Raw genomic sequence first — 25259 nt, forward strand, 5'->3', positions numbered from 1 at the left:
TCCTACGTAACAGACAAATATACAGTTCAACCAATAACGGATACAGCGATCGCTTCAACATGAGTAGAGGTGTACCCCAAGGAAGCTTTCTAGGTCCGCTTCTTTTCAATGCTGCAATGGCAGGTCTTCCAGAAGTGCTACACGAAGCCTTCAACATACCAATGTATGCGGATGACATATGCATATGGACGTCTCACAAATCACTGGAAGTGATCGAACAACGGCTTCAACAAGGGCTAAATGCAATGATTGATTGCCTCAAAGAGCGAGGCAGGCAGATTTCTCACGCCAAATCTGTAGTTCTGCCATTCACGAGAAAGACAATGAAAAACTTGAGGCTTTTTGTGGATGGCCAGAGAATTGAAATCGCACGAAAGCATCGCTTCCTTGGCGTTACCTTAGATAGCCAACTGAGATGGAGTCAGCATATTGCTGATCTGGAAAATAAAGTAAACGGCACCATAAATGTTGTACGTCGCATCAGGGGGCAAAATGGGGCGGTACATCAGCGTCACTACTCCCCGTCCATTGTGTATTAATCCGACAGAAAATTGTCTACTCTGCGCCAGTTATCCACAACATCTACCAGACGTCGCTACACCGACTTCAGCTCTTACAGGCACGAAGCTTGCGCATATGTCTGGGGGTTCTACAGGCAACATCAAGTTCTCTGACATCGGCAGAGGCAAGAGAACCCAACTTTATAGTAATATAGAAATGTGGAGACATGTCAGCACCTTTTTCGTCTAGTCCCGCAACACCCTTCCCATCCGCTCATATCCAACATCGTGAACCGTGCTGGAGCGCAAATACACCATGTGTACCAACAGTACATTTCCCGGCTTCCTGCGCCGACAAATTGGCCACTGGACCAAAACTACCCACTATGGCTACTTGAGCTACCAACTATTGAAATGTCAATAGAAGGACTTCGCAGCAAACAAAGTGTGAACCGTTGCCGCACAGAAGTTGGCATCACATCAAGTACCAAGGATACGCTCACGTGTAAACTGACGGCTCCGTCACCAAAGAGACAGCGACATCAGCATTTATAATTCCGGAATTGCATGAAGAATGTGCATATCGGGTGGGCCACCTCTCCTCTTCAACAACGTCGGACCTCGTAGCGATTTTGCTAGCCATAAGCTTTATTAAACTGTCAATGACACCAAGAAAATGGGTGGTATATAATTACAGATTTTTCTGGCAGCACTGGCATGTGTGGAAAATGCCACTTCAAGACACATTGATGTGCGTATAGTATATGCTATACTAAAAGCGCTTCCAGAAGCTACGAAGTCGAATCGTCGAGTGGCATTTCAGTGGGTTCTCAGTCACTGTGGAATTAAGGGAAATGAAATGGCGGATGAGTTGGTGAAAACCACTCATAATTCTGCGCAAACGTACCTCATTCCGGTATCTCAATATGATGAAAATAGAATTTTAAGAACAACAAAACGCGAATTATGCCTGTCTACCTGGTTTACAGACAAAACAAAGGAATCAATCCTGTATTCTGTTGATCCTAATCTTGAATACATATTAGACCATGACCTCCCAAGACGTATCGACACACTCATTCATCGTCTACGATTCGGAACTGCTTACGCAAAGCACTTCCTATTTCGTATTCAGCGTGCAATATCGTCAGCATGTTCATGCGGCCACGACGACGAGGATATCTGTCACCTCTTGGTCGACTGTCCGAAACACGACACACACCGAAGGCGACTAGAACAGGAACTGCATAAGTTAGATCCCGAGCGGCCATTTACGTTGAATAAAATACTAGGTCCACGGCCATCCAAAACAAACGGCAAAGCAATGAAGGTGCCGCAACAGTTCTTCGTAGAAACGAAGATTTGTGACGAGTACTGAGTGGACAAAAGTTGAAAGTGAGCGTGGCGTCTACGTGTTTGTTCTGCCCATAGGAGAACTTTTGCTCTCACCCATGTAAAACTGCATGCTATTGTTTTTTTATATTTTTCATTTGTACCAATCAAGTGAAAAGGGGTAGCCGTCGCCAAGTAACGTTGACAAAAACTCCTTCGTTTATTTTCTAGTTCAATAAAAATAAAAGAGTAAGACACTCTGAGCCGCGATAAGAGGAGATACCGTGGAGCCTGCCAGCATGGAGTTCTCGATAGATACACCGGAGGTATACTGTGGCGCTAGTGTCTATGGGAGCTGCAACGTACGGCGCTTCAGCCAGCGTGGGAATGATAGGTAGTACACAAACTCGTCCAATCTTTGTACTTTTGGCTCCATTTGGCTTCGCGCGGCTTGGAGCTGCTTCGCCACGAGACGACAATCAGCGAAGGTTCAGCCGTTGCGCTTCGCCGCTTTAACATTTTAGGCTCAACGATTCATGCCGGGTCACGAGGTTCAAGACTGCTTGTTTTTTATTCGAAACGAAACCAAAACACAACACTAAACAAATACACAGATGCGTTTGAGGTCCGCATACACGAAGACTAGGCGAACTCGTGTACTACCCGTCATTCCCCTGGGGGCTGAGCGAACGCAGCGCCAGAGTTACTTCTTGTTAGCTTTAGGAAACTCTATGCCCGCCAGCACACGCTATACACAAAAGTCATGGCAGCACAGGGACAAAAGTGTTTGCGCTTTGGGTTAGGAGTGACGCAAGAGGTGGGATAAAACGAGTCGCCACACCTTCGGCCACCAATAGCGAACCAGCTGAGCTTGCCAGCTCATCAACCTGCTGTGCCGTGGCCCGTCGCCCCGTTCCTTTGTTTATAGGCTCTCTTGTCTAGCTTTCGCTTTATCTCTGTTTGTCGCTTCTCCGGGGTCCCCTTTATTTTCGCTCCACAGTCGGTCGTCTTCCACTGGGGCGAAAAACAAACGCTGCCAGGAACGAAACGACTGGTGACGTCAGAAGTTTGTGGTATTGGTATACATCAGTGTTGCCAACAAATTTTTGGAAAGTACCCTATACGCCACGATCAATATCACCCAACTTAACCCTACACAATTGTTTTTACCTATTCTAAATTTTACCCTAAGCCTAAAAATAGCACTATGAAACAATAAGGAGGAGCTGCTTATACTTGACTCTATGACACATGCAGACGTATGTTGGCGCTCAAGTCGGTAGATTAACGATTCGTTTGAAAATTTGTTTCACAGAGAGAGAAAGGAACATAAAAAGCAGCATATAGAAAAAGAAAGCGTTGGAAGAAAGCGTAGGAAGAAAGCGTAGAAAATAATTCGGACAGGAAGGATGTTGCCTCGGAGTGTAGAAAAACAAGCATGGCACTCGTCAGCAAGTATACTGCCATCAGTGTAAGCGATATGGAAACAAAGAGCGTTAATCGAAACGTCGGTGAGGCGGATAACAAGATGACATACCGTCACGCCACCTACGTCATGGCGTCACTCATAGGATGCCGGACTGTAGAACACCGCATTTCCTGCGCTTTTACTGTGGACAGCGTGCGTGCTTCCCTTTGTTTTGAAGCTCAGTGGTTGAAGAAGTTGTAAGGCCTGATAATGCGGGCAAGAAAACTACGAATCGGTGCCTCCGGTGGCAATCTCGTGTCTGATTTGCATCGTAAAATCGCGACTAAGGACCGGGGCAGCCATGGGGGACGATGCAAGTGGTGTCGCGGAAGCAAAACTGCCGTATTCCACAACTACTACGCACCAAGGCGAGCGCACTTATCCTATCTGTGACGTCAAAACGATCGCAGCGCTGGCCTCTCTAGCGGAGGCCCTCGCGGCCAATATGAGGGAGCAGCGATTGAAAGAAAACCACCTGTGAGTAACTGCTAAAATGTGAAAGACTAAATAAGCAAGAATACATTTCACGATAATTCAATGGGAAACGCTTTGTTGTTTGAAGTGAGGTCGGGTTGCGTTAGTATGCATAGTGGGCGAGATTCAGTATAGAAGAAAAATGTACAAATACGGGGAAAGTATAAGGAAACGACGGAGCATGTTTTCTATATAGCGATACATACTAGGGCATATGTTAGTGGCACCAGCCTATATTTGAGGACAACATTTGAAACTTAAATAGGATAGAAGTAAGTAAGAGGGCCAGGGCTGAAGGATAGAGTGGAAAAATAGGCAGAAAGCAAAAAAAAAAAACAAAAACTAAAGGTAAATCTCCGATAATGCGCAGGAAGTTGCACTGCAAAACCACGTTTTTACAATTTTGTAGGAAAAAATCTTGATTTAGCTAGGCAATAATATAGGCCGTATAATAATAATAATAATAATAATGATAATAATAATAATAATAATAATAATAATAATAATAATAATAATAATAATAATAATAATAATAATAATAATAATAATAATAATAATAATAATAATAATAATAATAATAAATTGGCAGACCCCACGTAGAGTGGGAATCTATGGTATGCGAAGCACGAATGAGGAAGGTGGACATATGTCACATTGAAATCAGCACGTTACGAGGCGGAGGTAAATTATGCCGTATATGACTTCCATGTCATGAGTATCATGCTCGGACGTGTCGTTTACCTTCATCGTCGTCTATTCACGTCACCTAATACCAATTTCGGTATATGTCTAGCTAGCAAAACCGCCACGAGCATGCTATGAGCGTAGCATGTAGTCATGCTTTTCATGACACGGATACCATGATTATCATGTTTGGACATGCCATTCACCTTCCTCGTCCTTTCACGTCCCGTGACACCAAATTTGGTATATGTGTAGTTGTCGAAACGGCCGCGAGCGCATCATGTGTGTGGTATCTTGTCGTGTTCTTACATGACACGCCTGTCCTGATTATCATGTTCGCGCTAGTCATATACCTTCGTCATCTATTGACGTCACGTAACACCGAATTCGGTATATGTGGAGCTAGCGAAACGGCCACGAGCGCCTCGTGAAAGGCCCAATATACTCTGACGTAACGCTGACGCGCGCGCACGCTGGGCGCAGCGACGCTACGCTAGCAAAACGCGAGCACTCTTTAGTCTGACGCCATGCAGGCGCCATAGAGTTTCTCAAAATTAACTAGAGGGCACTCTGGCGCTGCGATCGTTCAGCGACCATGGGAATGATGGGTAGTACACACATTTGCCTAGTCTTCGTACTTGCATGCGGCGAATCGTACTTGCGGCTCCGTTTATTGCTGTGTTTCGGTTTTGTTTTGAAAGAAAGAACGAACCCTTTTGAACTTAGGGACTTGATTACAAATAGTAAGCTTAAAAGAATAAGGTTGTGAAGCACAAACGGTGAACATTTGCTAATTTATGTTTTTGTGAAAAAACAGCTCCAAGCCACACGAACACACACGGAGCCAGAAGCAGGCCAGAAGTACGAAAATTAGACAAACGTGTGTATTACCCATCATTCCCATGCTCGTTGAAGTGCCGTGCGTTGCAGCTCCCATAGACACTAGCGCCAGAGTTCCCTCTAGTTAGTATTGTGGGAAACTCTATGCCAGGCGCGACCGGCACGACCAGCGTCCGTCGGCGCTGCCCGGCAGCCACCGGCGCAAAATGCGACATGCTTCATTTCACACCGATAACGTTATCCAGACAGCACTGCGTCTGACTTTTTTCGTGACGGAGAGACGCCGAGCGCACTCGAACGCACATGCGTCAACGCAACACAGCACGAAATCAGCGCCTGGCATGGAGGCGCCGGCGTGACTCGACAAAACGAACGCCGGCGCGCATGCATGCGTGCCGGGCGACGTTTAAGTGTATTGGCGCCTTGAGTGTGGCATGTAGTCATGTTGTTACATGACGTGCATCTCAATACTATCATGTTTGCACCAGTCGCATACCTTCGTCATCTATTGACGTCCCGTGATACCGAATTTTGTATATGCGCAGCTAGCGAAACGGCCTCGAGCGCATCATGAGTGTGGCATGTAGTCATGTTGTTACATGACACTATCTCATGATTTTGATGTTAGGGTCTGTCCCTTGTGTTCGCCATGCGGTAACGGCATATCATACCAGTTTTGCCACATGTCATGTGAACGAAACCACCGCAAGAGCTGCAGGATCATGAAATGTAAATGGAGACATTATCGACATAAATGACATTATTTTCATGTTATGACTAGTCATTTATGCTCGTCTCACAGTCATGTTGTGCCATATCAAGTTTAGTGTCGATACCATTGTCGAAAAGACCAGGAGAGCTAAAAGTCGTAGGCGGATAGATGGATAGATATATATAGATATATAGATACGCTCAACGTCGCCGAAGTTAGCTAAAGAAATTCTACGCAATTTACAACAACAACAACAACAACAACAACAATAACAACAATAACAATAACAATAATAATAATAATAGCAATAACAATAACAATACCAATAACAATAATAATAACAACAATACCAATAACAATAATAATAATAACAACAACAACAATAATAATAATAATAACAACAATAATAATAATAATAATAATAATAATAATAATAATAATAATAATAATAATAACAAACAAACTCTTGAGCTTGATAGAGCGCAGGCGACGAGCCCGCTATCAAGAAGACGCCTTTTCATACATTCATTTTGTAATTGTCCTTTTAGTACAAATGCGCCTGTGTTAACCGACACACACAGATAAACAATGTTCGCTAAGTATTTACAAAAGTCTTTCACAGTGCAATACAAAAAAACAGTTTGGTGAAACTACATCAAAAAGCTGGAGCAACTACAAAGGTTTAGAAGAATATATAGCATCATACTCCAGGTGAACTTTGCGTTTGCAGTAATGTCATATAGTAAAAACCTCATTTATTTTCGCATAGGCTGTTCCCAAAGGACGGCTTCATACTCTCCCTTAGTTGAGTACTAAGTACTCGAAATCATTAAACATTTTTTTTTCTAAACGCAGCCGCAATGGTCGGTATACCACTAGTGTCGTGACGCAGCTCAAGGGACGGCTTCATACTCTCCCATAGTAGAGTACCTCGTGCTCTAAATCGTTAAAAACTTTTTTCTAAACACACAGTCCCACAGTAGAGTACCTTGCACTCTAAATCGTTACCCACTTTTTCTAAGCACACATGCGGATTGTCATAAGCCTAAGCTCCTAAGCTTCACCGCTCCGATAGTAGAGTACCAAGTACTCAAAATTGTTAACCGCTTTTTGTAAACACACAATGTGGAATGGCTTTATGCTCTCGAGAATCTCGTACTCTAAATCGTTACCATCGTTTTCTAAGCACATTGTGAAGCTAAAAAGTTTTCATTCAAAACTACTGAATAATATTTAAGTAAATCTTCGTGAAGGCTAGCTCTCTTTTTAAAATTTCATTGAATGTACCGAATCACGCCAATTTCGTGTGACATGTAGAATTCAGTATTGTGATGCTTAATGTTATGCAGTGAATGATGTATGAATAATGTAGGTGGTGGAGCAAAATAGTGTGATGGGAATTTTTTTGTATTTTTTTCGCCTATGCATTGCTTCTTTTGGCTTGATATGATAGTGATTATTTCAGATTTTGTTCACTGTTCATACGTAATGACACATTGGGGTTTTTAGATTTTTCGTGTAAGACGTTCCTTGCTATTTCGTGTGAACAATGATTAAATTTATGCCCCACCCCTGTAATGGTCCAATCGGCCAGCAGTCGTCATCACCACCACCATCACCATCATCACCATCATCATTATCATCATTACCATTATCATCATCCTCCTCCTCCTGACGTCCACTGCAGGACAAAGGCCTCTCCCATGCTCCGCCAGTTAACTCGGCCCTGTGCTTGCTGCTGCCAATTTATACCCGCAAACTTCTTAACCTCATCTGCCCACCTAACCTTCTGTCTCCCCCTAACCCGCTTACCTTCTCTGGGAATCCAGTTAGTTACCCTTAATGACCAGCGGTTATCCTGTCTACGCGCTACATGCCCGGCCCATGTCAATTTCCTCTTCTTTATTTCAACTATGATATCCTTAACCCCCGTTTGTCCCCTAATCCACTCTGCTCTCTTCTTGTCTCTTAAGGTTACACCTACCATTTTCCTTTCCATTGCTCGCTGCGTAGTCTTCAATTTAAGCTGAAACCTCTTTGTAAGCCTCCAGGCTTCTGCTCCGTAGCTAAGTACCGGCAAGATACGGCTGTTATATATGTTCCTCTTGAGGGATAGTGGCAATCTACCTGTCATAATTTGAGAGTGCTTGCCAAATGTGTTCAACCCCATTCTTATTCTTCTATTTGCTTCAATCTCGTGGTTTGGCTCCGTGGTTATTACCTGTACTAAGCAGACATAGTCTTTTACAACTTGAAGTGCACTATTACCTATATCGAAGCGCTGCTCCTTTCCGAGGTTGTTGTATATTACTTTCGTTTTCTGCAAATTAATTTTAAGACCCACCTTTCTGCTCTCCTAGTCTAACTCCGTAATCATGAGTTGCAATTCGTCTTCTGAGTTACTCTGCAATGCAATGTCATCGGCGAAGCGCAGGTTACTACGGTACTTTCCATTAACTCTTATCCCCAAGTGTTCCCATTCTAGGCCTCTGAAAACCTCCTGTAAGCACGCGGTAAATAGCATTGGGGAGATTTTATCCCCCTGCCTTACACCCTTCTTGATTGGTATTCAGTCATTTTCTTTATGGAGCACTATGGTGGTGGTTGATCCTCTGTAGATTTATTCCAGGTTGTTTACACATGCTTCGTGGACGCCCTGATTCCACAGTGTATGCATGACTGCTGATATTCCACTGAATCAAATGGCTTCTTGTAATTTATGAAGGCTATGTATAGTGGTTGGCTGTATTCAGAGAATTTCTCTATTACTTGATTGATAGTATGAATGCGGTCACTTGTTGAGTAGCCTGTTCAAAATTATGCTTGTTTATTTGGTTGATTGAACTCTAACGTTTTCTTAACTATGTTAGCAATTATCTTTGTAAATAACTTGTATACTACGGAGAGCAAGCTGATCGGCCTGTAGTTCTGTAACTCCTTGTCATCGCCTTTGTTATGTATAAAGATGATGTTAGCGTTCTTCCAAGATTATGGTACTCTTCCCGTCAGGAGACACCTCGTAAACAGGGTGGCTAGTTTTTCGAACACAATCTGTCCTCCATCCTTCAGCAGATCTGATGTTACCTGATCCTCACCAGCAGCTTTGCCTCTTTGCATGCTCCCCAAGGCTTTTCTGACTTTTTTTGTCATTACTGGTGGGGTGTCATCTGGGTTACTGCTAGTTCTTATAGTATTAAGGTCGTGGTTGTCCCGGCTACTGTACAGATCTCTGTAGAACTCCTCCACTGTATTAACTATCCTATTCATATTGGTAGTTATTTTGTCTTCTTTTTCCTTTAGTGCATACATCCGATTTTTGCCTATCCCAAGTTTCCTCATCACTGCTTTGACACTTCCTCCATTTTTCAGAGCATGTTCAATTCTCTCTATGTTATACCTTCTTACATCGGATACCTTACGCTTATTAATCAACTTCGAAAGCTCTGCCAGTTCTATTTTGTTTGTTGTACTTGAGACTTTCACGCTTTGACGCTTCTTGATGAGAAAATTTGTTTCCTGGGAAAGCTTGCCTGTGTGGTGTCTAACTGCCGTGCCCCCAACTTCCACTGCACACTCCGTATTGATACTCGTGAGATTATCATTCATTGTATCTAAAGGCCAAGGTTGGTTTCCTCAATAAGAGCCGAAGACCTGTTCTGAAGCGTTCCTTCTTTCCTTCTCACTTTTTCTTCTTTTCCTTCTTTCCTTCCTTCTTTCCTTCATTCCTTCTTTCCTTCCTTCTTTCCTTCTTTTTCTTTCTTTTCTTCCTTCCTTCTTTCCTTCCTTCTTTCCTTCTTTTTCTTTCTTTCTTTCTTTCTTTTCTTTCTTTCTTTTCTTTCTTTCTTTCTTTCTTTCTTTATAAACGCTTGTTCGCAAGTACGACTACAGTACAGGTCACACGACCAAATCGGTCTCAAATCACCGCAAGTGGCTGTCTTGGTCAAAGAAACTGCTTTGGCTTAGTCACTCACCACTTGATTTTTTCAGTCACGGAACTCCAGCCGCGAGCCTCTGAACCCATCACACGTGCAAGTTGAGGATGTCACCTTATTTTACGAGCCAATGAAAATGCGAGCTATATGATGCGAGCAGACATGAATGCTGTGTAGTGATGCGTAATAGGTCACACGCAAGTGTGAACTCCGGTCGCCAGTCGCAACTGGTCGTACCAATGGTGTCATAGTCACTGGTCTGAATGAGCCTCAACTGTTTACCCTCCTCGACGCCGGTAGTGGGATCGCCACCCACGTGGTTAGCTGTGTAGTACTTCGGCTGCTACAAGCAACAACAATGGTCATGCGATCGTATGCAGGCATAAATGATATGTGACAACGTGAAATGAGAAGTTACTTCGGAAAAATATCAGATTGCAATATCAGAGACGGTTGATCGTGGATGAGCGCTCGAGAGAATCAATTATTAGAGAATCAAACAAGGCGCGCCTCTGAGAGTCACATTTTCGTGCATTCGCCAGATTTTTCGCACACTAAGCTGTTTATCCAGCCAAGAAAAATCTAACTTGTAAGATGCCTCTATTGCAAAAACAACGACAACAACAACAACAACAACAACAACAACAACCCAAAACACAGCATATCTACGAAGTGATGGATGATGAGTCAGCATATCTACGAAGTGAATGTTGATGAGTGGACGAAGCAGTGTGGTCGTTTGTTGTCACCGTAAATTGCCGCATTGATCACTCACGCATGTAAATGAGTGACAAATCAGTGTACAGTTACTTACAAAGTTAATTGTTCATGAATCGTATGCTGTGTTGAGTTATGAATTTCATTCGGCTCGCATTATTACAGCTTTGTGGTATCGGCTCTGAAGTTGGCAAAGAAGTTGGCACCTGAAGTTGGCAAAGATGAGGTCTGCGTACGTTCCACTGGTGCTTGTTGGATGTTTCCAGTCTTACGACATGCATCGTAGAGCATATCGCGACGTCAAATACTGCACAAGCCATTTGGTGTCCGTGATCATCACCCTCATCAGCGCCATCATCTTCATGATGACGATGGCGATGGCAAGATGACGATTCCGCCAAGATAATTCCTAGAGCAAGATAAATCTGTATGACTGCCTTTCTGGGTGGTGCTTTATTCGCAAGTGGAGTGTAGATAGAAGGCGAACGACCCACCCGGGGGTCTAGTGGTGACGGTGCCTGGCTCCTGGCCTTCAGGTCGCGGGTTCGAATCCCGCCGGCGACGACCGCATTTGCGATGGAAGCGAAAACGCACGAGGCCCGCTTGCTCAAATTTTGGTGTGCGCGTTAAAGAACTCTAGGTGGTCGAAATTTTCGTAGCCCTCCACAGTACGATGACCTTCATAATCATCACGATTTGGCGACGTTAAGCCCTAGTAATTGTTACTATATAAATAGAAAACGACACGGTCGAAAGCCTTTCATCGCTAATGTTTAAGCATATTGGACCAACGAGGTGAAAAAGAAAGAGGTCATGTGATGCATAAGCACTCGCTTGGGGTGTGGCAGTGAAACGTGATTTGCTCAGCTTTCCTATAGCGCGTACAGGCTGCAGTATAGGCTTTGCTGTCAGCTGCGTCGAAATGGGCGCTTTTGCTGCTAATTGCATTTTTTTTTCATAATAACTCACAAAGAACAGAATTTTCAAATTAAAACGAATGTACGGAAAGAAAGTTGAAGTTATCACGCTATAATTGCATTGCACAGTTGATAAAAGCAAGCAAGAACATAGGCGAGGCTTATATGCGTGCCCTTAATTGCCGCAATCTTCAGATACCAGGCATGAGAGAGAGATTTGTGAACCAGCTTCGTTCCTGTGGCTGCATTCTTTCGAGTTGACATAGTGTTTTTGGTGAACGTGTTAACGTTTCTTTAATCCAGGTGGAGGGAGAAAACTTGGGTGGCATTGGAACGCACTCTCTCGTCCGTATGCACGAGAGTCCTTATCTTTCTTTATTTTTTTTCGTCTGGGCGCGTGGATAAGTTCTTCAACTTGTACAATATTCTCCTCCAAATACAGTCGCAAAACCATCATTGTAATTTCCAAGAACTCAACTGCAACACCGCGCCGCGCGCACTGTACAGTCGCACGATTTTAGTCTTCTCGATTTCATTCTGCCGACGTTGTATGGACACACACGTCTAAGTGAAATTGAGCGCGGTTTTCACGTATATACTCCCGATGCCGCACGCACGTGGGCTGCGCAACGACCCCTTTTTTGTTTATACTAGTTCCTCGAGTAACCCCAACGAAATACGTTACCGCATTCAACCCGCATAAAGGCCTTTCAACCTTAGAGCAAAGTGTGCGAACATCACAACGTTTCAATCTCTCTTTCGCAATGAATGTATGGATGGATGCTAGACTTTGTTTGAAGTCCTGAGGTAAGCCGTAATCCCTCATCCCACCTTCTGTAACCTCCGTCACGATACTGGAGAAAACACATGCAATATATGTCTTTTTCAGTGTACTAAAGGTCCCAAGGACACGTAGGATTGAAAAAATAAAGAAATAGAGAGATAGAAAGCTCTTTATTAAAAAAAAAGAGAGAATCCTACCAGCGTACATAAGACGCCTGCATGCTACTCTGTATAGGGGAAGGGGACTGAAACACATGGAAGTAAATGTCCATCAGACACGAAAGGGCGCAAACACAGAATAACACACCCGCTTGCGCAAGCGCGGACCCAAGAACGTTTTCCGCAGTGGTTTATGGTCGTAGCTCCAGCGTCGCACCTCTTTAAGCTCGTTCGAATAGAAGAGCACGGCAAAATGGCGTTACTTGAACAGCCGGAGACCCAACGTCAGAAGCGGTGACATTTTGGGGGACGCGTATGTAAAACGTCAACGCGGACTGCCGCGGCATATATGCATTCGTCCAGGCCCGCTCAAGTGCGCCGCGGATCCACTAGAGATCTCGCTCATGCACTGGCCTCCCCGCACTGTTACCGCGGCGAGATAATGCGGAACCGGTAGGGGGCACGTACGAATACTAGCTGTGCTCGCTTTATCCTTCCTTTGTTTTCGTGCACGAGGCGGACAGGACGGCATCATTTATTGAGGGGTAGCTATTTGTTTACCGGACACCCGAGCAGGCTCGCTGATCCTTGCAACGTCCTTTCGCTCTCTTTCACTAACCCTCGCTCTCCTTCTTCTCGAACGCCACGCCTAGAAACAGACGCTCGCGTTTCCTTGTATTATAAATGAGAGGCAGAACGCCGCTGCGCGACACACTACTACAAGCGGCACATCCTTATTGCAGTGACCCCCTCCCAACTTCTTTCCTTTCTTCATTCCGGGAATTAAGGGCCTTCATTATGGCGCTTAGATGCGCAACACTTGAGATGCTACAGGCAACAACCGTGGCCGTGCATTCCTATCTAGGTAGCAATGAACTGTGGCAAAGTGAAATGATAAGTGACCTCAATGAAAGATGAGATTGTGTTTAGAAAAAGTTGTTAACGATTTAGAGTACTTAGTACTCGACTGTGAGAGAGAAAAAAGGCGTCTGAAGAAAAACAAGACACGCATACACACAAAGTAGGAAGGAAGGAAAATATCAAGAAAAGAACGGCAGGGAGGTTAACCAGCCTATAGGCAGCCGGTTTGCTACCCTGCGCATGGGAAGGGGATGGGGGAGATAAAAGATAGAGGAGAGAGGGACGAGAGATAAACACAGCACATTCGGCAGCACACGCGCGCACACTCAGTCATAGTCCAGTCTTGTCTTTCGCGGTGTGTGACATTGCTGTTACAGCCGCTTGTTCAAGTCCGTGTCGCGTAGGAATTTCAACAGAGCTTTTGTCGCCTGCTGTTGCAATGTCTTCTTACCCACGAAGTAAATGCTTATGGGGGTGAAGCAGTGTGTATGCGATCATGAATTGTGACCTTTTAATTTGTTCTCGTTGACACCAGTTTATTATGTTTTTGTTAATTTTTGTTCTGTTGCACATTTTGATTGATAGGCAGTTAAATTTAGTTTTCCCGGTGTTGTGGCCTTATATTTTGTTTGTTATGGTTTACAGCTTTTCGATAACCTCTTTGTTGCTCACGGGTGTTTCGGTTTCTACATATGCTGTGGACGCCGGGCAGCGGTTTATGGACGGCGGGACATTGTGCGGTCTTAATGTGGTTTGCCCTTAAAACGACTGGTCGCCGAAAAGCCCACAACCAAGAGCGCATCCGTTATTGGAAAACGGCGCATACACATAGGCACCTGACAGGTGCACCTCGGAGGGTCGTATATTTTTACTGTCTCGAGCCATGGGTGTTTCTGGAATGACACTACCACCAATACTTGTGAGCCATAACAAGCTTCGCCAGAAAAAAAAAATGATGGGTTTGACAAAGAACGACAACGTAGGACCAGTGTTAAGCCAACTTTGGTTATACAAGCAATACTATCAATACGCCCAATACGAAGAAAATATTGACACGCGTGTTGGTTCCTAACTGATGCATGTTCTCGCGTCGTTGAAGCAATTGCGTTCTACATTTACTTTTCCGCTTGAGCATTGGCAAATCAGTATATGATCCTCCATTTGCGTCTTTGAAGGTAGTGCGTGGATTAGATTTCTAGAGGGCCGGGTCCACACTTACAAAACATGGAACAGGGTTCACCAGTCTCGACACTAAACCGAATACTGCATTTTACAAGGTGAGCCGAAGAAAAACGGGACTCGAAAGAGTACAGGGCACTGATCATCCGACGAAAAAGGTTCCCAAGAAATTATTCAGTGCGCAAGCGAAGCTAGAACCCAAAGCCACGCCAATCGAAAGCTTAGAGACGAAACGGAGATGTCGTCATGAGTATGTCACAATCCCGATCTGAGCCCGTACATCCTCGTGCATCTTTGTAAACTTGTAAACATCGTCGTAGCTGCCCTAAGGTAATTGGGGAGTACCTTTCGTTTCCCTGATTTTAAGTTTTAATCAAGTCAGACAACGCAAACAAGCCTCATGATCCCCCTTGAGGACGATTCGAAGGTGAAAGCCTCATTCTTCTGTTTGCTCGCTGTTGATTGTGATTGTGTTGACTTTCGTAACCTGCCTCCCCCCCCCCCCCCCCTATGATTTCTGCACATCACGTGACGCTGCGTTTCCATCTAATATACCCCCCCTCACCAAGGGACGACATCATATGGTGACGTCAGCGTAATTCAATGCAGTCGCAAACAAATTCATACACCACAAGCAAATTCATAAGTATTTATCCGGAAAGAAAGCTTATCCTTTGCCGAAAAAAAATGTCATGGTGTGGGGTTTGAAGCTGGGATTAACGCCCCCTTATCCTTCTATCAGCTTGCGGGATTCTACAGAATTTATCTGCAATAAAGACGTCACAATAACATCCCAAGTTTGGCCGATTTGTTACGTTAGAGATCATGTCATGCCCTTTGTAATTCACAATATATTATATCCGGAGGCTTTTTTATTTAAATTAAGGCTTAACGCAGCATCGGCAGCACTAGGCATTTGCCTTCGAAGTTCGCAACCTTGATCGGGCACTGCTTTTGATAACATTCATGAACGTAATTGACACGGGTTTATTTCACATTCTCAGAAAATTTGCACACCACAAATTTGTTGGTTTATTTTCCTTTGCTAGCCTGTCACACGAGTCAGCCACCGCCGCTTCAACACATTGCACTGTGTTGATAGTCTGTCATGAGCTTCGTACGTATACGTCGGCGGGTTAAAGCCCCTGCATGCACTCTGCGCATGCTTGATTGATATGTGGGGTTTAACGTCCCAAAACCACCATATGATTATGAGAGACGCCGTAGTGGAGGGCTCCGGAAATTTAGGCCACCTGGGGTTCTTTAACGTGCACCCAAATGTGAGCACACGGGCCTACAACATTTCCGCCTCCATCGAAAATGCAGCCGCCGCAGCCGGGATTCGAACCCGCGACCTGCGGGTCAGTAGCCGAGTACCTTAGCCACTAGACCACCGCGGCGGGGCTCTGCGCATGCTTCACACACGCTTGAAGGCCTCATAACGTTTACGGCAGGCAAAAGAAATAGCGGCAGTATTGAACGGAGAAGGAAAAGTCGAACTCCCATCCCAATCTATGCACACCTTCATTGTAAGCATTCGTTAGCCGTGGTCACACACTATTCTTACACCGTGGCCGTGGTCACGGTGTAAACTGTTCTTACACCGTGGCCGTGGTCATATACTGCAACTGCGCACTGATTTACCAGCTCGTTGACCACTGCACGCAACTCGCGGGATTTCCTGCGCCGCGCGAAATATCTGCCTGTGCTTACGCAGCACTACGCATAAGCTGTGTACCGCGGATGCGGCCGCTCGTGCGCCGCCCACAGCACGTGCGTTATAAATTGTGCCGGCGGCATCATCGTCGCGAGATCCTACACGGGAGAGCGCGCGACGGACTCAGCACATCAGCGCAGACCTCAGCGTTCTCCCGCCCGGCGTTTCACCCAATCTCGTGGCTCCGCTGAACTGCGTTTATGTGTAAATAAGGGATTTATGAAGGAGAAGCGAGGGCACCACGTGTGAACGAAGAATAACCGGAAATCGAGAAGCCATGGAAACAGCGAGAGCACGAATGGAGTGCGCAGTGACGAAACAAGAGAAAGGCGGGACCCGCATTAATAATGCATAGGAAGAGGTGAAAGATAAACGGAAGTGAGAGACAGGCAGAGAGAAGGAAAGAAGCAAGGAAGGTGGAAGAGGGAAAGAGGGGTCGTAGTATCTAGGTAAATAAACAAACAAGCAAGGCAAGAATGTTCACCAGGTTTAGCTAGGCCGGCTGTCGTACATTCGGGATTACAAAGACATATGCTCGTAATTTTGAAGAAGCTAATAGCATGAAAAGGGTCGGATTGCTAAGGCACAGTGAAGCTTTTATAGTTAAGTTCATTACGAGCAGTTGTGTGTGTATGTAAATGCTCGCACATAACAAGAATAGCAGAGGCGCGTGAGACTGAGCGAGTTGGTTAATTAAGGCTTGTTTTTGAGGCAGCGCAAAAGACGGAGACAGAAGACGAAGAAGGCTATAGGAGAAGACGATCGTCATCGCGTTTCCCAGTGAATTTTGTTCCTCTTGAATCCGTCTCTTAAAAAATAAAAGCAGCATTGGTTAGCTTTTGTGGCTTTGTCTGATTGTACTCCTACGAAGCCATGCACCCGGCTGACCGTTTGTTTTATTGCACCAGTCAAAGCAATCCGTAGGTAAGGAGTTCAAGCATCCGATATACAGCAATTTGTTACACTAGCAGCTGGGACGTAGCCAGAGAGTGGCACACCAGGCCCCCCCCCCCCTAAATTTTATGCCATGTCGTAGAGAACAAAAAGAATGACAATTTTAAAAAGGTGCCCCCCCCCCCAAAAAAAAAAAAATCTCGCTACGCGCCTGCCCATCAGTATTGAGAAAAATGGCGTTGCAATAACAACGTAGAACTCTAGTGACTTTGAGACAAATATGAGGTGACTGTATAGACGCGACTCGGCGAGAGAAGTGGGTGGTCCTCCTGTCTTCATTGATGTTATGCTGTAGTCACCTGCTCTAGCTTCGAAACCATGTTTCACGGTAAACATCGGCGGCATTGATTTGTTTTCGGTACATACTTTTATGTCTTATTAGCAGTTGGTGTCCGTTATACCTTACGAGATCGCATAGATGCAACGCAGTGTCCTTCGTGACGCGCAAGCACAGCTCTCTCCATACACATTGAGTGGCCTCGGAGATGGCTCACTGACGGATCTCTGCAGAGTCTCCGAGCCTGGTGGGCGACGTGCACGCTGATTCGGCGCTGAGCACGTCCAAGCTGGGCAGGCAGTACGTGGCCCTCGACTCGGACTGCATGAGTGTCAAGAGCGAGCACAACCTCACCAATGCGCTCATACAGAACAAGTGAGTGCACCTACCTACCTACCTACCTACCTACATACCTACCTACCTACCTACCTACCTACCTACCTACCTACCTACCTACCTACCTACCTACCTACCTACCTACCTACCTACCTACCTACCTACCTACCTACCTACCCACCTACCTACCCACCTACCTACCCACCTACCTACCTACCTACCTACCCACCTACTTACCTACCTACCCACTCACCTACTTTCCTACCTACCCACCCATCCACCCACCTACCCACCCACCCACCCACCCACCCACCTACCCACCCACCCACCCACCTACCTACCTACCTACCTACCTACCTACCTACCTACCTACCTACCTACCACCATTTTGCACCAGCCACTTTTTGTCGATTATCGTACAAAACGGAGCGAAACGAAAAAAAGAAAGAAAGAGAAATAAAAACCGTACATTCAGCCAAACTTGTTGGTGCTTCACCGCAGACACATATGCAAAAGGGGAGTGATGCTTTACAGTAATGTGACATGGTGGAAAAAAGGACTTTCTGCAAGGTGATAAAAAATAAAAGACTGATTGATTACCTAAATAATTACATTGTTCATTTAACGCGTATTGAATAAATAAAGGTTCATTTCTCATGACTTAAATACGTACGAATGACCCCATACAATGATACAACGCACGTATCTGTCTTCGACCTTAGCGTGGTGCTGCTTGGTACGTAAACATAGACAGATACGTGCTTTGGTACTGCTTGAACATTTTTCGCGCATTTTCTTCGTCGCAGCTGTCGCGCTCCCATGGCGAGCCTGGAGTGCCTGGACGAGGGCACACTGTCCAGCGGCAGCTCCGTGCTGGCAAGCCAGCCACCCACCAGACAAGTGTCCACGTTCGCACCGCCTGCTGTACGCTACAGGTACGCTACGTTGCCCAACGTGAGAAAAGGAAGACGCGCGGCAGTGCTTCCTGCGTTATTGTACTTCAAGCATTCTGTTCAAATGCTTCCCCACCATGAGCGGGGAAGATGCGTTTAGTCGAACAGTATTCACGTATGCGTCGACAGGTGCATATTGAACGCGCACATAGTGACCTGCAGTACTGCATCATTCATGAAATACCCAACAATCACTCCAACTCTTATTACGGCTCATATTGTCTTACTACTGCTCATAATTTGGGTATGTTGTGAAAATGCATATACGTACACATGCTTATGTGTATAGTATGTACATATGTGAATAGCTATATGTATAAATAATTGTGTATATAAGTGTTTATTGCTAAATATGCTCTGCTAAGCTGCTTTTATGTACTCCGATATGGACCGATCACTAGTCAATGTAGGCTAACGGTCCAGATATCTTGTAATATTTTCTTTGGTTTGTCAATGAAAATCATATAGATTGATTGATTGAATGTACTATCTAACATACTACTTCTTAGCGTGCGCGTCCATTTCTGGCGTGCGACACTGCTAATAGTTTATTTTTCATTGAAAAAAAAACTTGCTGCATTTTATATCAGAACACGCACATACAGAAGCTTGAAATCTAGACTAATATAATCATAGTATAACTAAAATGACATCCGTGTTTTGAGGTTGTCACCACGATGACCCTTTGGTTACAGTGCTCGCCTGTTGATCAGAAAGATGCGAGCTCGATCTCGATCGCGGCAGTATTCTTTCAATATATTCGAAACACTGGAGATCTGTGTAGTGGGCGCTATCAGTGAATGTTAAAGAGATGTAGCTCATAAAAATTATCCGTGGCCGACCACGAGGGCGTGCCTCGGCTATGTCGTAGTTTTGGTGCGTGAAACCCGATAAATTGATTGTCATATATATTGAGGTCGCGACAATAAAAATGTGATATTTTTTGTGAAATGAGCGACAACCAGCGTTTGATGTAGTGGGCTGCTATTGGATATGCGGATTTCTTTCTTCCTTCGCAGAAATCTGGGAAAGTCAGGACTACGCATATCAAATGTCGGTTTAGGTGAGCACAAGTTTTGTATGACAAAGTTTCATGTTGTGACGGATTTGCATCAACACATTCTGTTTTGTTCTAACTGTTTTCCTGTGGAGAGGTTGAGGTGCATATTGCCTAACCTACTCCATATCACGAAGCTCTGCAGCAAAAAAAGTAATACTGAACGGTACCCAAAAGTTAACGATCTAAAAAAAACATAATAGCACACTGAAACCAGTTCAAATATCATGCCAATACACAGTTTTCTTACAGAAGTTTACACAGTCGTAAACTGTTTACACGCAAACCTTCCTTTTCTACTGTCAGTACATGCACCAACACATTTCATATATACTATCCCATCGCAGACGCTTGTACAGTCCCATCTCCACTAAAACGTCTGTCAGGAAGATTTTGGTCTTTTTCTGAAGATTCATCTCAGGCCATGGTCCAGGTATTTTCTTTAACGGGAGGGGCCGTCTGTCCAAACTTGCTAATTTGTTCCTTAATTTTTTTCTTTTTCAATTGCGTATTTAACGCACTCCAAAAGAATATGGTGAACATTTTCTTCTGCATGACCACAATGGCATTCCGGTGAGTTGGATCGATGTGTTTCATGCAGGAAGCTGTTTGTGTATGCTACTTTCAATCGGAGTCTGTGGATTGTTGTCTCGAAGTGCCGTGGGAAATTTGCCGCTATGAAAAATTTTCGGTGTGGGTCAACTTTATAAAGCACTGTTTCCTTTGATTTAGGGATATCGAACCACTTCTCCATCGAACAATGGTTAGCTCCTTGCATTGTAAAATGCCGAATATCCGCCCCTGACATAGAGATTGCTCAGTCCCTTCCTTCGTTCAATGCTTTCTTCGCTAGACTGTCAGCCTCTGCATTTCCCTTAATTCCACCGTGACTGGGTATTACCCACTGGAATACGATGATGTGACCTTACGCTGAGGCATATTCTACAGTTTCTGCAATACATTGTGCTATTTCATCATTTTTGTGAAGTGAACTCACATTTCTGATTAGCTGAAGGGCAGGTTTGCTATCCGTGCACATCACCCACTTTCGTGGCTCAGAATTCTCGCAGATAAGCTTCATTGCTTCAAAGATATCCACCAATTCTGGTGTCGTCGATGAAGATTTGTGCAATAATTTGTAAATTGTCTTTTTCTGAATTTCGGGTATAAAGACCGCAGAGGCTGACGCTTCTTCAGCGCATGATCCATCTGTATATATCTTCGTTTTTTTCATTATGCACTACGTGAAAATGATGAAGTACCATCTGTGCCGCCACTAGAGGCGCCATGTCTGTTTTCTTCTGTATGCCATCTATTTCACGGAAAACGTTGAGAAGAGGCAGCGTCCAAGCTGGTTTTGAAGGTTTCCATCGTTTAAATTCTGGTGCTACTGCTTGAAATGCTGATACACTATCTTGTACAATCTCGTTGCCGTCCTTTGTGTTAGTGCACCAGATAAAGAATGCATTCCATGTTGCGTGAAAATTCCAAATAAATTTCGTGGGCCCGTTCGTAGAATTCACTTTGCTTAATTCAGCTAACAAAACGTTCCTTGTTGTTGTCATTTCAGGAACCTGGGTGACATTCGGTTCTCTAATATCAGAAGAGGTAAGTCGTGGAATGACACGTTGGAGAATTTTGCATGTGAAAATGACCCCTCCTGAATAGAAAAAAAAGTTCACATGAAAAGAATGGTTCACAGGAAAAGAAAAGTAGAATACTGTGATGGCACGTAGGGTACCCGGGATAGAGTCCCATTGTGTCCTTGTTTTTTTTACTTACTTTTTTGTTCCGCACGATAGTGGTTAGGAACACCGGTGGCGGAGGAGGCGGCGAATAACTACGCCGCCAAAAACAACACTTGTTGGGATCTCCTAACGGCTTTCGCTGCAATAGCAAGCATAATAGACACAATTGTCATGTCTTAGCTAGCGTGACTGTTTCAATGCTGATTAAATAAAGGCCTATTTTTCTGTCTCATCCAAAAATCAATTGCACATGCCCGACAGCGAAAGCCTACAGAAGGTTTCATCATTAAAGAGAACACTCGTAGTCAAGGAATATCTAAATTTTGTTCCCCCGCAAAAAACGTTACAGCAGATAATTATTGGTTGGGCACTTTCTGGATCCATCTGCTGTTAGGTTACCATCAACGCGAAAAGCGCATGTTCAGTTCACATGTTCCCTTCAATTGCACTGCACAATTAAAAATTTGCTTTCACACAGACGTTGCTCGGTGTTGCATCTTTCTTTTAAACAACGTACGCACATTCAGGAACATTTAAGGAATCGTAGATACCACCAATTTCATCCATCAATACCTACGGCAGCCGGATGATCATGGCGGCTGTCAGATCGCAGCCGGCAGGGCTTCAGTATCAACAGGGCTTTGCTATTAACAAAACTTTACTGGCCACACGAGGTATGCGAGGTCCTCTACATGTGCAGAGTAAACGCGACACCACTGAGATTATCACTGCGTCACGTAATATACGTTTTGTCCATTCACTGAGTTCGACTTCTTTCTTATAGAGCTAGCTTTCCATTGGAAACGTGGGAACTTGAAGTTGCTTTCACTAATTCGGAGGAACGTCCTTCAACGTAAGGATAACAGTTGCTAAGCAGAAAACGCAGTCTGAGCTCACGGTAGCTGTTTGAACGATTGTCATACGACAGAAACAGCGTAAGAGTATTTGAAGAGGGTTCAACAGAAAACAACACACGACTTTATGGGGCTGCATGGATATTCAGCCGTTTGCAAACTTCCTTTGCAGGTCGCCGAGGATATCGTGACAGCCGCCTTTGACAATGGGATCAATGTCTTCGATACGGCCGACATTTACGCCGGAGGAAAGTACGTATCCGTGCATGACGGATCATTGTTCTCGTTCTTTATTTTTGACAATGCTTTAAAACGTCTCAAATTCCCATTGCACGTTTTAGAATGCGTACATTACATTGAATTACATCCCAACTTCCACTTCACCATATGCCGCTGTCACGTTCACACTTGTCCCACTTTCCAGCTCACATGCAACCAGACAGTTTGTAACTCGAATTTATATCATTATGTGACGCATTAATAGCACTTAAAAAGAAAAAAAATATATCAAGAAACACGACAGGAAGACAAAGCAGACACTGGTCTCTCAGAAATCCACTGTATTATTGTCACTTTACTCTGTCGTATATATATATTGATAAGAAGTATCACTACCAGGAAAAACAAGGGAAGCGCGGGGAGCTGGTGGTGGCGTCAAACTTCGATCAGAGGCCGGCGAGGGGTAGCGTGACCCGGTAGGTGCGCGTGGTTTCCGTGATGTGGAGTGCGGATGGTCGAAATGTTGGTGATACATGTGCCAAGACTGTCGCTGATATGGGCGGTGGTCACAAAAACGTGCAATATGACCCGGGACGCCACAGTTGTAGCATACCGGAATTGGTCGAGGGGCACGTGGCTGCTCAGAGTAACGACTCCTCTCGGAAGGGATGGGATAGTGGTGCCGCCCTTCAGGGGCACTGTAGGCAGGCGATGTTAGGTAAACAGGCGGGCGAAAACTTCGTTCGTAACTGGGAGTTGGATGACGGGGGAATCCAGCCTGCCGTGTGCCTTGATATTCATAAGCGTCTGCTGCATTGATCGATGGTTGCCATGGTGGAAGAGAAACAGGAGTCCGCACACGTTCTGGTTCGTTTACGTACACACCCTGAAAATCGCTGGGGCGATGATAGGTCTGCTGACATCGAAGCAGCTCTTCTCTGACGATCTGCCGTATGGTCAAAGCAAGGTCGTTAGGCGGCACTGTTTCAACACTAGCCACAGTGGGGACGTTGGACAGGCGGCCGAATTTCAGAGAAATTCGTCGCATCTTGAGGGATTCAAATGTACGACAGTGCTTCATCACGTCGGACACGGAGTTCAAGCAGTCTTTCCCAATTAAGAAATTGTACACGTCTTCGGCTATACCCTTGAGAACGTGTCCAACCTTGTCTTCTTCAGACATCCTCCCATTCACGATCTTGCACAGCTTCAATATTGCTTCAATGTATGTCGTACATGTTTCTCCTGGAAGCTGTGCCCTCTGAGACAATGTCTGCTCCACGCGTTTCTTCTTTGCGTCCGAATCACCGAAGCACTTCTGCACTTCTTCAACAAAACGTTCCCAAGTCGTGAACATGTCCTCGTGGTTCTCGTACCACATGAGGGCGGTGTCAGTTAACAAGAATACGACATGATTGAGCTGTTCGTCCGAGTCCCAGCCATTGCTTCTCTCACCCGATTGTAGTTCTTGAGCCACACGTCGACGTCTTCTCCTGAGGTTCCGCCGAAGTTTGGCGGCACTCAGTAGTACGGCACGGAGCCCATCGGAGTTGGCCTCGAAGCGTTGGATGGCTGCTCTTGGGCCGTTACGATCGTCGAAGGTGGAAGTCCGGCGAGGCGGCGGCTGCGACGAAGTCCTGGTAGTGAAGCTCCCGTCTTTGGGTTCGTCCTACCCAGCACCTCCACCAAATTGTTACACAAGGCAAGGTAACTTAATGGGGGTTTTTAATGGGCCCTGAGACCACGATCACCGTATAATGATGATGATCTCCACCGCCATGGCTCGTACCCACTCAGAGGGATCGCAGTGGAGGCAACGTCGTCTTGATTCTCTAGGAGCACAACACTCGCCTAGACCTCGTGCTCAGCTGCATTGAAAAAGCTGGCCTTGTATTGAATTCCAAAAAGTGCCACTTTGGAGAGCGACAGACATTGGTGTTAGGACATCTCGTCGACAAAGATGGCATTAGACCTGACCCACAAAAGACAGCGGCCGTTGAATCGTTCGAGCGTCCTAAATCTGTGAAACAACTGCGTAGCTTCATCGGGCTCTGCTCGTATTTCCGCCGGTTCGTACCCAAGTTTGCGGATGTCGTTCACCCCCTGACGAGCCTTCTACGCAAGAACAGCCCGTTTCAGTGCACCTCCGAGTGCGATGCCGCTTTTCACAAGCTGAAGTGTTTGTTAACTTCGCAGCCAATACTTCGGCACTTCAATCCTTCGTCGCCCACAGAAATTCACACAGACGCAAGTGGCATTGTATTGGTGCCGTTATCGTTCAGCGTTCTGGCAAGAAGGAACACCTTGTGGCGTACGCAAGTCGTTCTTTAAGCAAGCCTGAACGCAACTACACAGTGACCGAACAGGAATGCCTAGCGGTAGTCTTTGCCGTGCAACGGTTTCGCTCATACATCTATGGTCCCCGTTCACTATCGTCACAGATCACCATTCCCTGTGTTGGCTGGTCAACCTTCGTGACCCATCCGGCCGCCTCGCACGATGGGCCATTCGTTTGCAAGAACATGTCTTCACTATTTCATACAAGACTGGCCGTCTACACGCTGATGCGGATTGCCTCTCCAGAAT

At 45.2% G+C, this 25259-nt stretch overlaps 2 protein-coding genes across 6 annotated transcripts in view; one reads left to right on the forward strand and one right to left on the reverse strand.

Moving 5' to 3' along the window:
* The window catches only part of Gas41 (YEATS domain-containing protein 4 Gas41), a 150820-nt gene that overhangs the window by 91990 nt on the left and 33571 nt on the right, over nucleotides 1–25259 (reverse strand). The window contains exons 2-3 of one of the 3 annotated variants that reach the window (XM_075889557.1): nucleotides 21635–21739; nucleotides 17631–17827 (exon numbers count right to left, since the gene is read on the reverse strand). The exons of 1 other annotated variant lie outside the window; for it this stretch is intronic. The gene's annotated coding sequence lies outside the window, so the exon portion shown is untranslated. The remainder of the gene's footprint in view (nucleotides 1–17630; nucleotides 17828–21634; nucleotides 21740–25259) is intronic. One more of the 3 variants, XM_075889558.1, reaches the window with a different exon arrangement.
* Hk (potassium voltage-gated channel subfamily A regulatory beta subunit hyperkinetic) overlaps nucleotides 1–25259 on the forward strand; it is a 93563-nt gene that overhangs the window by 51869 nt on the left and 16435 nt on the right. For all 3 annotated transcript variants that reach the window (XM_075889555.1, XM_075889554.1, XM_075889556.1), the window contains exons 2-6: nucleotides 17740–17881; nucleotides 18649–18777; nucleotides 19815–19858; nucleotides 21423–21460; nucleotides 22627–22706. In XM_075889555.1, coding sequence (XP_075745670.1) covers nucleotides 17832–17881; nucleotides 18649–18777; nucleotides 19815–19858; nucleotides 21423–21460; nucleotides 22627–22706 — 341 coding nt within the window. In that variant the 5' untranslated portion in view covers nucleotides 17740–17831. The remainder of the gene's footprint in view (nucleotides 1–17739; nucleotides 17882–18648; nucleotides 18778–19814; nucleotides 19859–21422; nucleotides 21461–22626; nucleotides 22707–25259) is intronic.

Source organism: Rhipicephalus microplus, chromosome 3 (genome assembly GCF_043290135.1).
Source record: "Rhipicephalus microplus isolate Deutch F79 chromosome 3, USDA_Rmic, whole genome shotgun sequence".
Lineage (NCBI taxonomy): Eukaryota > Metazoa > Arthropoda > Arachnida > Ixodida > Ixodidae > Rhipicephalus > Rhipicephalus microplus.